This window comes from Netta rufina (assembly GCF_964035555.1).
Source record: "Netta rufina genome assembly, chromosome: 3".
Taxonomy (NCBI): domain Eukaryota; kingdom Metazoa; phylum Chordata; class Aves; order Anseriformes; family Anatidae; genus Netta; species Netta rufina.
The window spans coordinates 120,299,966-120,312,557 of NC_140125.1; the positions used below are offsets into that span (position 1 = coordinate 120,299,966).

A 12,592-nucleotide genomic window follows, 5' to 3' on the forward strand; every position below is an offset into this window, starting at 1 on the left:
TGTGGCTCCCTGTGAGCCCCAGGGGTGTCCAGCCAGCACCCGTGCTGGGTTGGTGGCCCTGGGAAGAGGCTTGTGCTGCTGGACGCTTCCCTGCCTCTGCCAGCACCCCAGAAAGGGCAGGGCTGGCCCCTTGCACAGCCCCAGGGCTCCATTTCTCAATGTCCTCCAAGGAGCATTTGGGGAGCCTCCCGCAATGCAGCCCCAGCTCTTGCTCCCCTTCCTGCTGCAGCAGAGCCCCGGCTCTTGCCCCACTGGGCAAAAAGGTCCAAGACCCCCAGCCTGAGTGCCCCACAGTGGCCAGCTGGTCACTGCTACTAGCCCAGGATGCCCAGCCTCAGGGTCAGAGCCTTCCTCTGGACCCATTTCTTTAGTAATAAAGCCAGAAATGGGATCCGTGGAGAAATGCAGCAGAGGAGGGCCAGCAGCAGTGAGATGTCCCCCGAGGCCGCGGGCAGGAGAAGGGCACGGGGCTGGGGCAGGAGGTGGCGCTGGGCTGGGGGCTGGCTGCCCCCATGCTTCATGCCCCCAGGAGCTTCTTGACCATGTAGCCTGGCATGCTGTAGAGGAAGAGGGCCACCATGATGAGGAGCAAGAGGGCCAGCACGATTTTGATGATGAGCCACTTGTAGCGGGTACAGATGAGGTATTTGATGGACTTGAGCGGGTTGAGGAACCAGATGAAAGACGTGTCGGGGCGGCTGCCGGGGAAGGAAACCCCTGTTTTCACGGATGCCATGGCCATAGGGAGGGCAGGCAGCATGGCTAGGGATATGGTGGGCAAAGAGAGGCTCTGGGACCCCCTTCCCTGGGCTATTTTGCATCATTTCTACATCCCCCGAGGTGTAACCCTTCTTCACCTCCCCACTATGCCTCCCTCCCTGAGGACCACCCCACAAAAAGATACCCTACAAGCCCAGGTATCTGCTGGGAGAGGGCTTTCCTACTTACTTGGGTTTTTCCAGGGGGTCAGGCTCATTGCGAGCCAGCCCGGCGGGGGATTTCTCTGCCTCCTCTGCAGTCAGGAGGTGTAGTTCAGCCTCGACTTTCCCCTGCACGGAGAGAGATCTGCTGAGCCCGAGGCAATGCTCCCCACCTGCCCCCCCGAGACGTAGGAACAGAGGGGGCCTGAGGGAGCAGAAGCATCTCTAGGGGGTGTTCTGCAAAGAGCACGATCCCCACGACAGAAAACCACCCCCTTCTCCCTCCCCATCCTTACGGTGACCTCCAGCTCATCGTTCTCATCCCTGGCCACAAAGGGCCACCAGCCTTTCACCCGCTTCTGCTTGAAGATCGAGACCATGGGCAGCTCCGCCTCGTTTGTCACCATCTCCAGGCTGCACAGCTTTGACGTCTTGGCTCCCCGGGGGAAGCGGTTCAGGTCCAGCTCGATGGCCCCTGGCAGGAGATGATGGGAAGCAAAGATATTTGCACCCCCAAAATGAGAGACTTTGGTTAGAGATGATCCTGGAAAACTTTTCTGGGAACTCAAAAGCTGACATTTTTGCTATGGGGACAGCCTTGGAACAGCAGCAGTGGAAATAAAGGCTCTCATTCTATCTGCTCTTATACCTAAAGGGGTGGGAGAATTCAAGTCCTGGTTTTGCAGTGTAAAATCCCACAAACGCTGCATATTTGAACGTGATCGTGCAGGCATAGCAGTGGCATAGCAGTGGGGGGTATGTTAAGCAAAAAAGGGGACAGCAGAAGGTCCTGCCACCCCAAAATAAGGGGGATAGCTAAGAAAAACAAGATGAGCAGTGCAAAATCAGGAAAAACAAAAATCATAGGCATGAGAGAAGAAGGGAAAAAAAGGAGGAAAAGGAGAAATTAGCGGCTGGTCAAACAAAATTGTATATATATGGTATGGAAAGGTGTTGAGTAGGTTGTGAACCTGTAGTACTCAGCCCACAAGGAAACGGGAGGAATCAAGCATGGGGTGATAGGGAATATGAGGTTAGGATACACTTTTGCTGTGTACTCCTGTTTGCAGGATGCCCGCCGTGGCAATCATGAATAAAAATTCTCCTTCCCTGAGATCTGGCGTTGTTGGCTGCAGATTGTTTTATATATAGGGGTTTGCAGGATATTTGGGCTTGAGGAGCAGGGCTGCCCTCCCAGGCTCTGTTCCCATCTTGGTGTCATCTCACCCCACATCCCCCTGCTGAGGGACCCCTGCCGACCACCCCATTGCCCCAGCTTACCGAGGAAATCATCAGAATCATCAGAATCAGCGGAATCATCGGCAAAAATCATCGGAAATCATCCCTTCTTACCGAGGAAATCATCGGCTGAGAAGTGGTCGGCGTCCCACACCTGTAGGGTGAGCCGGGCCGGGATTTTGTACTCGGTCTCGTCCCAGGAGAACATGGACTCCTTCTTGGAGATGACGATCTTCTCCTCCGCCGTCAGGTAGTCGAAGGGGAAGATGTAGCGCCAGTTGAAGTTGCCCTCGCCGGTCAGCGAGTGGTAGTGGACGTCCGTGTCCTGCTTGTCCTCCTGCTGGCCCTTCAGCCACCTGCAGGGCCCGGAGGGGTGACAGGGGTGGCGTGCCCTCAGGGCAGGGAGCAGAGGGCATGGGGACATCCTGCACGTGCAGCTGGGATGTCTCCAGGCCAGCAAGGCATGGATAAACTGGAAAAACCTAGAGCTATAAGCATTGGGATGGAGTTGCTTGAAGCACTGCAGCAACCTCTCCAAGGGGCAGCATGGGCATGGGGCACAAGGCCCTAAAGGGACCAGTGGGGTTTGAGGGCAAGAAACCCTATAGTCTGACCCCCACCGACTGCAGGTGTCCACAGAATCCCTATTTCACATCTATTTGAGCCCCTCAGAAGGATTTAGGGTCTGCTGCAGTCAGCTTTGGGGTGGGGTTGTCTCTGCTGACCCAGCCTCCAGCAAAGGGACCTGAGGAGCCCAGTTTGGCCCGATAATAACCCATGGCTCCAAGCAGCCAGAGATGGAGGTGGAGAGGCAGAGACAGCACAGAAGATATCAGCAGGGTTGGTGCTCGCTGACCCCGCACCCACAGCTCCCCCAAAACCCACCCTGGGGTCCCCCAGGTTGAAGTAAAGGGGGTGGCAGGGGCTGGCCGCGCTCTACCTACCCCCGGACAAAAATGTCGCTGGATTTCTCGCCCGTGAAGTAGTCGTCGTCCTCCAGGATGACCTCGTCTGTGTTCCACACTATCACCCGGAGCTCGTATCTGGCAGGAGGGAGGGAGACGAGGAGGGGAGGCGGTGGGGAAAGGGGCAGGAGAAAGGGGAACCCTCTGGAAGGGGAGGACACCGCCTGGTGCCTCCAGTTTTGGGATATCTGGTCGGGGTGCCCAGGCAGAGGGCTGGGTTGTGGAGCAGCAGCAGAGCAGGGAGAAGCGGGGCTGCCCCCAAACTTTGAGTTTTCCCCACAGATTTGGGAGATTTTCCTTACTTCTTTGGTTTCCTGGGGGAAATATCAGTGGCGGGGCCAGGCGCTGGCATATCCATGGGGAACATGTCCACCCACATCTCCAGCCGACCCTGCAGGGTCGGAGAGGTGCAATCAGCTCCCTGGATCCCTCCTTGCTCCCAGACCCCATAACATCCCCCACCAGCTTCTCTGTGGGGCAGGAAGGGGCTCCCCCATGCCAGGAGTCCTTGCCCACCCTCCTGGCGTGCTGTGGTGGATACTGGGCACCCAGGGGACCCAGAGGCTTGGGGTTATGCTCTGAGGACCTGCTCGATGCCCGGCTTGTCAGGGTTGAGCAGCGGGCGCGTCTCCACGTGCTCGGGGACCAGCTTGCAGCCTGCCCGTGGGATGTCCTCCCAGTGGCGCAGCACGGTCAGGGCCAAGTGTTCGTCTGTCTGCTTCTTCTGGCCTGCGAGGGCAGGAGTGTGAGATGTGTTCATCTGATTCCTGTCAGTGTGGAACAATGCTAGGGCCGCATGGGGTGATGGATGTGACCTTCTGTCTTACATACCCTGTATAACCACAAATCTAAAAAAAACAGAGTGGTTGATGTGTATAATTCTTGTATCTTGCAAAGGAATGGTCCAGCAATTCGTGTCAATAGACAGCTTGAAGGGAAATGTGTTTTTAGGCTTTTTCTTGAAGTCTCTGATATCTGGGAGGGGTTCAGAATAACTGCTAACTATTATGGCTATTGCACAGGACACTATGCAAGTCTCTGATATCTGGCCAGGAGATTAAGGAGAAGGGAAAAAGCTGAAGGACGACTAAAAGACAAAGCTTGCAGGGGATGTTGCACAAGTCTCTGACATCCAGCCAAGTTGGACAAAGGAGAAGGACAAGAGGGAGGAAGACTATGAGCCTTCAGCACGAGAGACCCCCAGAGACCCCCACAGGGACCACCAGAGACTGATACGCATGCTCCAGTAGGAGGGTTTGGATTCTGGAAACTAATTATAATAACCCTGGTTTTTTTAGAAGTAGTAATGAATATGTATTAGCCTAGGAGCATAAAAATCAGCTGCTTGATGTAACTGGTGTGCGTCCTGGTGGAGCAGAGACTCCCGGCGCACCCAGCGCTGTTTGCTTACCTCTATTCCCTTAATAAATTGTAAACTTTGATTATAGTCCTATTTTGAAGTCTGAGCCATTTATGGGGCCACCAGAGCTGTCTCCAGCCCTGGATGATGAAGAGATGCCCAAAGCCCTGCTCCCCCCAGCCCTCACCCCCCGGGGCTGGTACCGTTTTCATCCTCGATCTCCGTGGGGCCGGTGAAGACCCTGTTGGCCACTTTCACTCTCCCTCCTGGCCCGAAGTGCGGCCCGTCCACCTTGCCCTCTTTGCACAGCTTGGAGAGGATTTGCGAGGGCTTCATGGGGTCACGCCAGACGTTATACCCGTGTCTGCAAACAGGAGCGCAGGGGCAGTGAGGTAGTAGCAAGACCTGGAGGAAAAAGCCATTTTGCTCCCCAGCGAGGTAAATACTCCTGCCATCAAGCATCCAGCATTCACGGGGGAAGCATCTGAGGCTCCAAATCTGAAGCCTGAGAGCGGACGAGGTCCCTCTGCACCCCGATCTCTACCCTTTGCTAGCACCTTTCCACCCCAACCCCTTTCCTTTGCGCTACCTCCGACCCCAGTGCACCCTGCTTGACTTTGAAGCTCCGCTTTGCTCCTTTGCTCACCCACCTACTTTGCTCACCCCACCAGTGCCCCTCAGCCCCTTCTGGTGCCATCGCCCATCTCTTTCCATCCTCAACCTCAGGAAGAGGAAAGGTACAGCACAGACTTCCCCATCAGCAGCCCACGGAAGAGGGAGATTCCTGCAGGAAACCTAGGCTTGGTGTGGAAGACGAGACAGAGATGGGTCCAGGCAGGAGAGCGGGCAGGGAAAGCTGTGTTCGTACATGGAGTAGGTCTGTGACACCCCGCAGGTGGCTCGGTGCTTGCTGTAGTAGCGGTTCTCCAGGTCGATCTTGGTCTCCCCGATCAGGTCGTCCGTCCCCACCAGGTCCCAGTCGTACACTGCCACCGTCAGCATGGACTCCATGGGGAAGGTGGCCTCGATGTCGAAGGATCTGGGGCAGGGGAAGGCGGGTGGGGAGCAAGAGGACACGCTGAGGTACTGGGCTGCTGCTCAAAGCCACCCGTGGGCGAGGTGGCTCTGTCCCGAGGTCATTGCTTGGCCTGGGTGCCTCAAAAACCCCAAAATTGAGTTTGTGTCGCTGTGGAGCCGGGCAATCCCCTCACTGGAGTTCAGGCCTCACATTTCCTACAGCAGATGCTTAATCGTGATCAGATATGGACATCTAAACATCCTTTACTCTTTGACCATGCTCCTGCTAAAGGATAAATGGCTTAACTGAGGATGTCTACGCTGCTTGCAGTGTGATGAGCCCCATCTTTTGAACCCCAAACGGCTGTGGGATGAACAGGGTGCAGGTCCAAGGGTTTTCAAGCTTGTCTCGGGCTTAGCTCACCCCTTCTGGGTGCAAACAAGGAGTTGGGCAACTCACTTTCCGAAGACAGGGTTCAGCTGCTTGGAGATGTAGTTCTCCTTGTCCTTGATGTCTGTCTTCCCCAGCTTGATGGCGATGTAGGGGTCAGCTTTCCCGTTGATGTCAGCTGGGTGCAGATCCGTGGCCTGGGGCGGGGGGGGGGAGAGAAAAGAGAGGCATCAGCTCCATCCGTGCTGGTGATCAAATCAGGGACGGCCCCGATCTTGGTCCTTAAAACCAAGGGAGGTCCTCCAAGGGAGGATCTTGGTCCTTAAAACCCGAGGGAGCTCGGGATCAGCCCCTGCTCTTACGCTCACCCGCACGATGTAGACCCGGACCAGCACGTTGATGGGGTCGTTGCTGGGGATCCCCTGGAACATGCCGAAGGTGGGGTCGTACCCTGCCTCCTTGGTGATATCGTCGGGGAGAGGCACTTTGTAGACGCACAGGGAGCCCTGGAGCAAGAGAGGGAGTGCACAGCCTGAGCAGAGCCCTGCTGCCCCGGGAAAGAGGGTGCACGGGCAGGGATTTCCAGGAGGAAAAGTGACATTGGGACAACGAGCCGGGATCCCGTGCTGGGCAGGGGCGGTTCTGGGCCAGAGCATCACTTAAACACAAGCAAAGAGCTAAATTGGCATTAATTGGCTTAATCTGCCAAGCTCACAACCTCCAAGAGCAGCTCCTTTCATGCAAGAATCCTACAGCTGGCAGAGGTGCTCCTGCATTGCCTGGGGGCTGCCAGTGAGAAAGGGTCCTCAGAGAAACCCCAGGGCAAGACTTATTTCTCCAGCAGGCAAAGAGGAGCTGTTTTTCCCTTGGATTTCTTCAAGAGCTGTGAGACGTCCATTTGCCTGCAGATCATCCCTGTGGATGCTCTACCTGGAGCCATCTGATTCCCGGGGCTGCCCTTGGAGGCTCTCCCTCCCTGCAAGGTGCTGTGGCTGGGGCAAGGCAAATCGTTTTCTATTTCTATTCCTGCCAAAAACCTTCAGGAGAGAAGCCTGGAGGCAAGGGCTGCCCCGGTCCTGGTCCAGCCCAGCACCCGGACTCACTTTGAACCTCCCCACTATCCGCTCCTCCTCGGTTGCGTTGTCGTCGTTGTCCCCAATCTTCCCACGGAGCAGGTTGAAGGTGTGCAGCCAGTCCTCGAAGTTATCAAACTCTGCTTCCAGCTCTTTGTTGAAGACCTAGATGACGGAAAAGAGGGGAATCGGGTGAAAAAAAAAGGGCTGCAGATAGCTGGGACTGCCTCCAATCCTGCTCCTGCTCCTGGCCCGCTGGCACACGCACCTTCAGCTCGTCGATCTTCTGCTTGTTCTTCTTCTCGGGGAGCTCAGGGGCCGCCTGCTGCTTCTTCTTCTTGTCGTCTTTGGGTGCCTTGGACTTCTCCTTGCTCTTTGCCTGGCCCTTGAAGCCTTTCATGGGAGAGTCATCAAGTTTGATTTCTGAGGCCGAGGGGAAGCAGCGGGGATGGAGGAGATGGAAATGAGGATGGGGGGAAGACAGGGAAAGGGGGGGACTCGATCAAAGTCCTTAAAACGGGAGGAACGTGAAAGCTGACAGCCTGCAGCTCCCAGCCCAGCCCTGGAGCAACCTTTTGAGTCTTCTCCTGTCTTTCCCTGAGCTTGGCCATCGCTGCACAGCATTTCCAGGAGCCCAGGCAATGCCTCGATGGCCTCGATCCGCCAGCTTTCGTGACTGCTGGGCAGCTCAGATGGGGACAGACGGACGGCCACGAGGACGTGGTGTGGAAAGGAAAGGAGGAAGGAATGGGAGTGCCAAGGGGAAATGGATTCTGCTCAGAAAGCAGGACAAGAGTGGTGTGGGATACAAGACACCCCCCCGACAGCCCTGCCAGGACAGCAAGCCCAGGAAGAAGCTGCTCGGAGTCATCTCAGCCAAGAAATTTTGCATTACCCGGGCAAAACAACGACCTTCCATCATGTGGATGTGGTATGTATAGAGAAGATGAGAGAAAGTCCTCAGGGAAACCTTTCCCAGCCCTGCTGGAGGGCCTGGCAAGGGGCTGCAAATGGATAAGGTCACCCCTGGGCAGCACGGCCCAACTCATCAGAATTCCTGGCCCATTATCATTTATATTACAAGTTTTGTTTCAATCAACTTCAGACACCTGCAATGCCCCTGTAGGAGCTACAACCCCCGCAATTTCCTTCAGAGACAGCTGCTTTTAGGGCACAATTTATCCTATTGCAATATGGAACTGAAAATGGGTCAGAGATCTGGCACTGGGTGCTTACGTTTTTCTTCTGCCTGTGCTAGGCAGGGAGAGCAGAGCAGGACGCCTCTACGCACAGGTAAAAGCAGCCAGGTTAGAGCAATCCCACACCTTTTATCTGGCTAAAACTTCACCTAAAAAAGCTGGGGCAAAACAAGAAGTTTTCTTTCTTTAAAGCTTCCTGCAGAAGGAGGATGGAAAACCCCACGAAGGAGATCTAGAAGCACCGACTCCTTGGCATGCTCAACACATCTGCTTGGCCAAAGCAACACTTCCAGTGACCTAGGAACTGGTGATTGCACAAAAATGCCTTGGGACAGCAGCACGGCTCCCCGCCAGCACCCTGAATTGCTCCACAAAAATCGATCCTGCCTTGGTTTGTACGTGCTGGGAGTGTCTGATGCAGCAGAGGAACAACTGCGTGCTCCAAAAGGGGTGCACGAGCACCGAGAGGAGCCCCGGTCCTTCCTCTGCTGGCCCTGCTCGCCCTCTGCTCACCTTCTGCAATCTCCATTTCTTCCTTTTCCTCTGCTTCTGCTGCGGCTGCCTCCTGCTGCCGGAGTTGCTGGGGGGAAAAAGAAGTGAGCGAGGGGTGGGTGACCGCATCGAGGTCCCTGTGCTCGCTAGAAGTGACTGCCCGGGGGTCGCAGCTCTCCGGCTGTCCCAGCAGCGAGCTGGGGTCTGGCAGTGCTGGAGGGATGAAAGCTGCTGGGTGCAGGCTGGAGCTGTGAAACGAGCTCTGTTTCACACACCCCCAGTGCACCCGCGGAAGGGGAAGCCTGCTCAGCTCTGCCAGCAGGCAAGCAAGGAAAGCAGCACGGCCCCAAGCCTTTGGAAATTGCTGAGAGAGAGCTGAGACCTTGCCTGCAGGAGACAACGACGTTCCCCAATTCTACCTTACGTGTCTCACCCCCCTGCTCTGCACCCACCTCCTTCATAGTCTCGATTGAAGCAAAATACTTGGACCACCAGTCCAGCATGCTCTCGTCCGGCTCCTCCTCTTCTACTTCCTCTCCTCCTCCTCCTCCTCCTCCTCCTCCTCCTTTCTTCTTCTTTTTCTTTTTCTCCTTCTCTTCCTCGGACTGCAGGGACGAGGGAAGCAAAGACAGAGAAGGAGAGGGGTCAGGTGAAAAGAAAACATCTCCTGATGTGCAGAGGAGGCAGGTAAAGCACCTGAGAAAGCAGAGCCCTCCTGGCTGGGTGGGTTCCTTAGCTCTTTTCCCCTTTTACAGCCACAGGGATGGAGCAGCAAGGTGCCCAGGGCTCCAGCAAAACATGGTATCAGAGTCCCAAGACATCCCCTCCTGTCTATCCCTATCACCAATGCATTTTCTAGGCTACAGCACCCGCATTGTACGTGGCAGCAACCCTCTCTTAGCCCAGGAAAGTGCCCTGCATCCACCTAGAGGTACCACAAATCCTTTAGGGGCTGGTGTCTGGCTGTGCTGCCCATAACCAGCATCCCAATCCCAGAGAACAGCAGGGCTGAGACAAGCCCAGAAATGCTTCCCAATCTGCAGGTCCCTGCCTTGGCACCCTCTGACAGCGACCCAGAAGGGGAAGAAAAGGGGCACGGAGGGTTGGGAGGAGGGAGGAGGAGCAGCTCCATCACTTACCACGTCCACCTTCACCACCGCCTCGGAGTTCTGCCGCCCGGCGTGGAAGGGAACAGGGAGAGGGAGAGCAGGTTAGCAGCGCAGCCGAGTGCAAGCACACACGGGCACACGGGGAGGTGAATGCTGGTGTGAGATGTTTTTGTCTGATTCGTGTCAATAGGGAACAATGCTAGGGTGTGATGGGTGTGACCTTCTGTCTTACATACCCTGTATAACCACAAATCTAAGAAAAACAGAGTGGTTGATGTGTATAATTCTTGTATCTTGCAAAGGAATGGTCCAGCAATTTGTGTCAATAGAGAGTTTGAAGGGAAATGTGTTTTTAGGCTTTTCCTTGAAGTCTCTGATATCTGGGAGGGGTTCAGAATAACTGCTAACTAACATGGCTATTGCATGGGACGCTATGCAAGTCTCTGATATCTGCCCAGGAGATTAAGGAGAAGGGAAAAAGCTGAAGAACAACTAAAAGACAAAGCTTGCAGGGGACGCTGCACAAGTCTCTGACATCCAGCCAAGTTGGACAAAGGAGAAGGACAAGAGGGAGGAAGACTATGAGCCTTCAGCACGAGAGACCCCCAGAGACCCCCACAGGGAGCACCGGCGAGTGATGCGCATGCTCCAGTAGGAGGGTTTGGATTCTGGAAACTAATTGTAATAACCCTGTTTTTTTGTAGAAGTAGTAATGAATATGTATCAGCCTAGGAGCACAAAAACCAGCTGCTTGATGTAACTGGTGTGCGTCTTGGTGGAGCAGAGACTCCCGGCGCACCCAGCGCTGTTTGCTTACCTCTATTCCTTTAATAAATTGCAAACTTTGATTATAGTCCTATTTTGGGACTGAGCGATTTATAACACCAAGACCCTTCCTTCCAGGTGTCAGCCCAGCCCCGTGTTCAGCAGGACAAGGTGGCTCTCTGTTGGGTAGGGTTGGCATCTGGAGAGAGATGCCAGCGTGGCGCTGACACGCCGATACTCACAGCTTCCAGCTTCACCATGGTCTCCATCTTCTTGATGGGAACCTCAGGCTCCATGTTGACCACGATCTCCCCTGTGGGGCGAGAGCGAGGGGCCCCGTTGGCCATGGCCAGGTAGCCTTTGAGATGTTTAGCTGGACAGGGGACAGAGAAAGAGAGAACAAAGAAGGACAGTGTAGAGAAGAAACTGAGAGCTCAGGTGAGATCCTGCAAGGGACATGCTGGGGTGACGTGTGGACACCTTGCTGAGAGAAGAAGAGCAGGGAAAATGAGCACAAACCCTTACAGCTTGAAAAAAAAAAACATCATTCCCATAGCAAAGGAAAGCAGGTGGTGAGAAAGGCGAGAAGGGACAAGGAGGATGATTGCCCTGAAAGTAGCAGCACAAAGATGCAACCACAGCTCCAGATCTGTGCCCGGAGCCAGGGATGGACCCTAGAAAACTCCCCAAGCTCCCATCTCTGCCCAGCCAGGAGGGCCTCCACCTCCAGCAAGAGTTTTTGAGGAGGGGAGCGATTCCTGTGCCTCTCCAAGCCCTGAGGAGCTGGGCTGGGTGCAGGGACAGTGGCTCGTGATGGATTTTGCCGTGGGGAATTCCCTGGGGCTGATAGGGAACGGAGGCTGGGATTTGGAAGGTGTCCACCCCCAGCCCCAGGCTGCAGCTTTCCAGTTTTACCCAAATAACAGCAGCAGGCACAGAGCATGGCAAATCCACCTGGGGGAACGTGTGGGCTCACGAAGATGCAGAGAGGTTAGAAATGAACAAACTTTCCTTGTCTCACAGGCATCAGGGGGAGCACAGAGGAAAAACTCCAAGGGGACTCGGGGCCAGCAGCTTCCCACCCCGTTGTCCCCATCCCCTTCACCGAGAGCAGGAAACATCGAATCTCCTTCTTTGCCCGTGCCCTCCTGTTGCCCACAGCCATGCTCCTGGTTACCTGTCATGTTCCAGTGCTGGGCCTTCTTGTCTGGGGGGCGGTAGATGAATTTTCGGAGGGAGCTGACGGCGTGGGAGCCCACCAGGGTGTAGCGCCCGAAAGCCCGGCAGTCCACCACCCTGATGTTCAGGGGCGGGTGGAGCAGCTCGTTCTCCGGGAGGTCCTGGGGAGCAAAGGGGGGCTGGTAAGCAAGGGATGGATGTTGGCTGTGGGATGTTCACTTCTGTGGGTGGAAAAAGCAGCAGGGACTAAAGCAGGGTGGTTTAGAGCAGCTCAGCAGGGCAGGGAAAGGCTCCCACCAGCTGGGATGGAGCTCAAGTCCCCTGTTGCTTGAAAAAAAGGGGCTGGGAGCCCCGGTTTGGGTTTCAGAAAGGTTGGGTTTCGGCTGAGGACCCAGGGGGGAACACTCACCACTTCGAACCACTTGACCAAAGTGCTGAAGTTGGGGTTTTTCTTGTAGTTTTGGATGAGGGCAGACTGCACCCCCTTCCCAGCGCACTCGATGTCCACCCGGGGCCGGTCCACCTGCGCCAGGTTCACTCTCTTCAGGTCCCTGAGCCCCCAGAACAAGATCTAGGAGAGGAGGAGGAGGCAAAGCAGGGGCATGAGAGGGCTGCCCTCAGCTTGGAGGCCACAGGAGTTGGTTCTCAGCATCCCTTGGGAGTGTCTGGGACTGGGAAATGAGTCCTGCAGCATCTCCAGCCAGCAGGGACACCCGCACCCATGGGTGCACTGTGCACAGAGCATCTCGGGCTGTGTTGCCTCCATCTCCACTCTCTACCGAGGCAGCCAAGGCAGAGGGAAGCTGATGGCCAAACCAAAATGCTCATTGTGGTGCCCATATTTAAGCCAGGGGTGATCCAGTTGCTGAAGATTAAAATCTGG

The 12,592-nt window shown here is 55.5% G+C and overlaps 1 protein-coding gene across 2 annotated transcripts in view; it reads right to left on the reverse strand.

The window, feature by feature from the left end:
- Positions 1–517: 517 nt before the first annotated feature.
- The window catches only part of OTOF (otoferlin), a gene marked incomplete at both ends in the record, with an annotated part of 61,573 nt that continues 49,498 nt past the window's right edge, over positions 518–12,592 (reverse strand). For both annotated transcript variants that reach the window (XM_084285059.1, XM_084285058.1), the window contains 19 exons: positions 518–698; positions 949–1,049; positions 1,217–1,395; positions 2,274–2,515; positions 3,104–3,202; positions 3,427–3,515; positions 3,711–3,853; positions 4,688–4,848; positions 5,353–5,523; positions 5,962–6,089; positions 6,261–6,398; positions 6,996–7,130; positions 7,234–7,388; positions 8,678–8,744; positions 9,109–9,261; positions 9,796–9,825; positions 10,773–10,903; positions 11,708–11,870; positions 12,119–12,280. In XM_084285059.1, coding sequence (XP_084141185.1) covers positions 518–698; positions 949–1,049; positions 1,217–1,395; positions 2,274–2,515; positions 3,104–3,202; positions 3,427–3,515; positions 3,711–3,853; positions 4,688–4,848; positions 5,353–5,523; positions 5,962–6,089; positions 6,261–6,398; positions 6,996–7,130; positions 7,234–7,388; positions 8,678–8,744; positions 9,109–9,261; positions 9,796–9,825; positions 10,773–10,903; positions 11,708–11,870; positions 12,119–12,280 — 2,628 coding nt within the window. The remainder of the gene's footprint in view (positions 699–948; positions 1,050–1,216; positions 1,396–2,273; positions 2,516–3,103; positions 3,203–3,426; positions 3,516–3,710; positions 3,854–4,687; positions 4,849–5,352; positions 5,524–5,961; positions 6,090–6,260; positions 6,399–6,995; positions 7,131–7,233; positions 7,389–8,677; positions 8,745–9,108; positions 9,262–9,795; positions 9,826–10,772; positions 10,904–11,707; positions 11,871–12,118; positions 12,281–12,592) is intronic.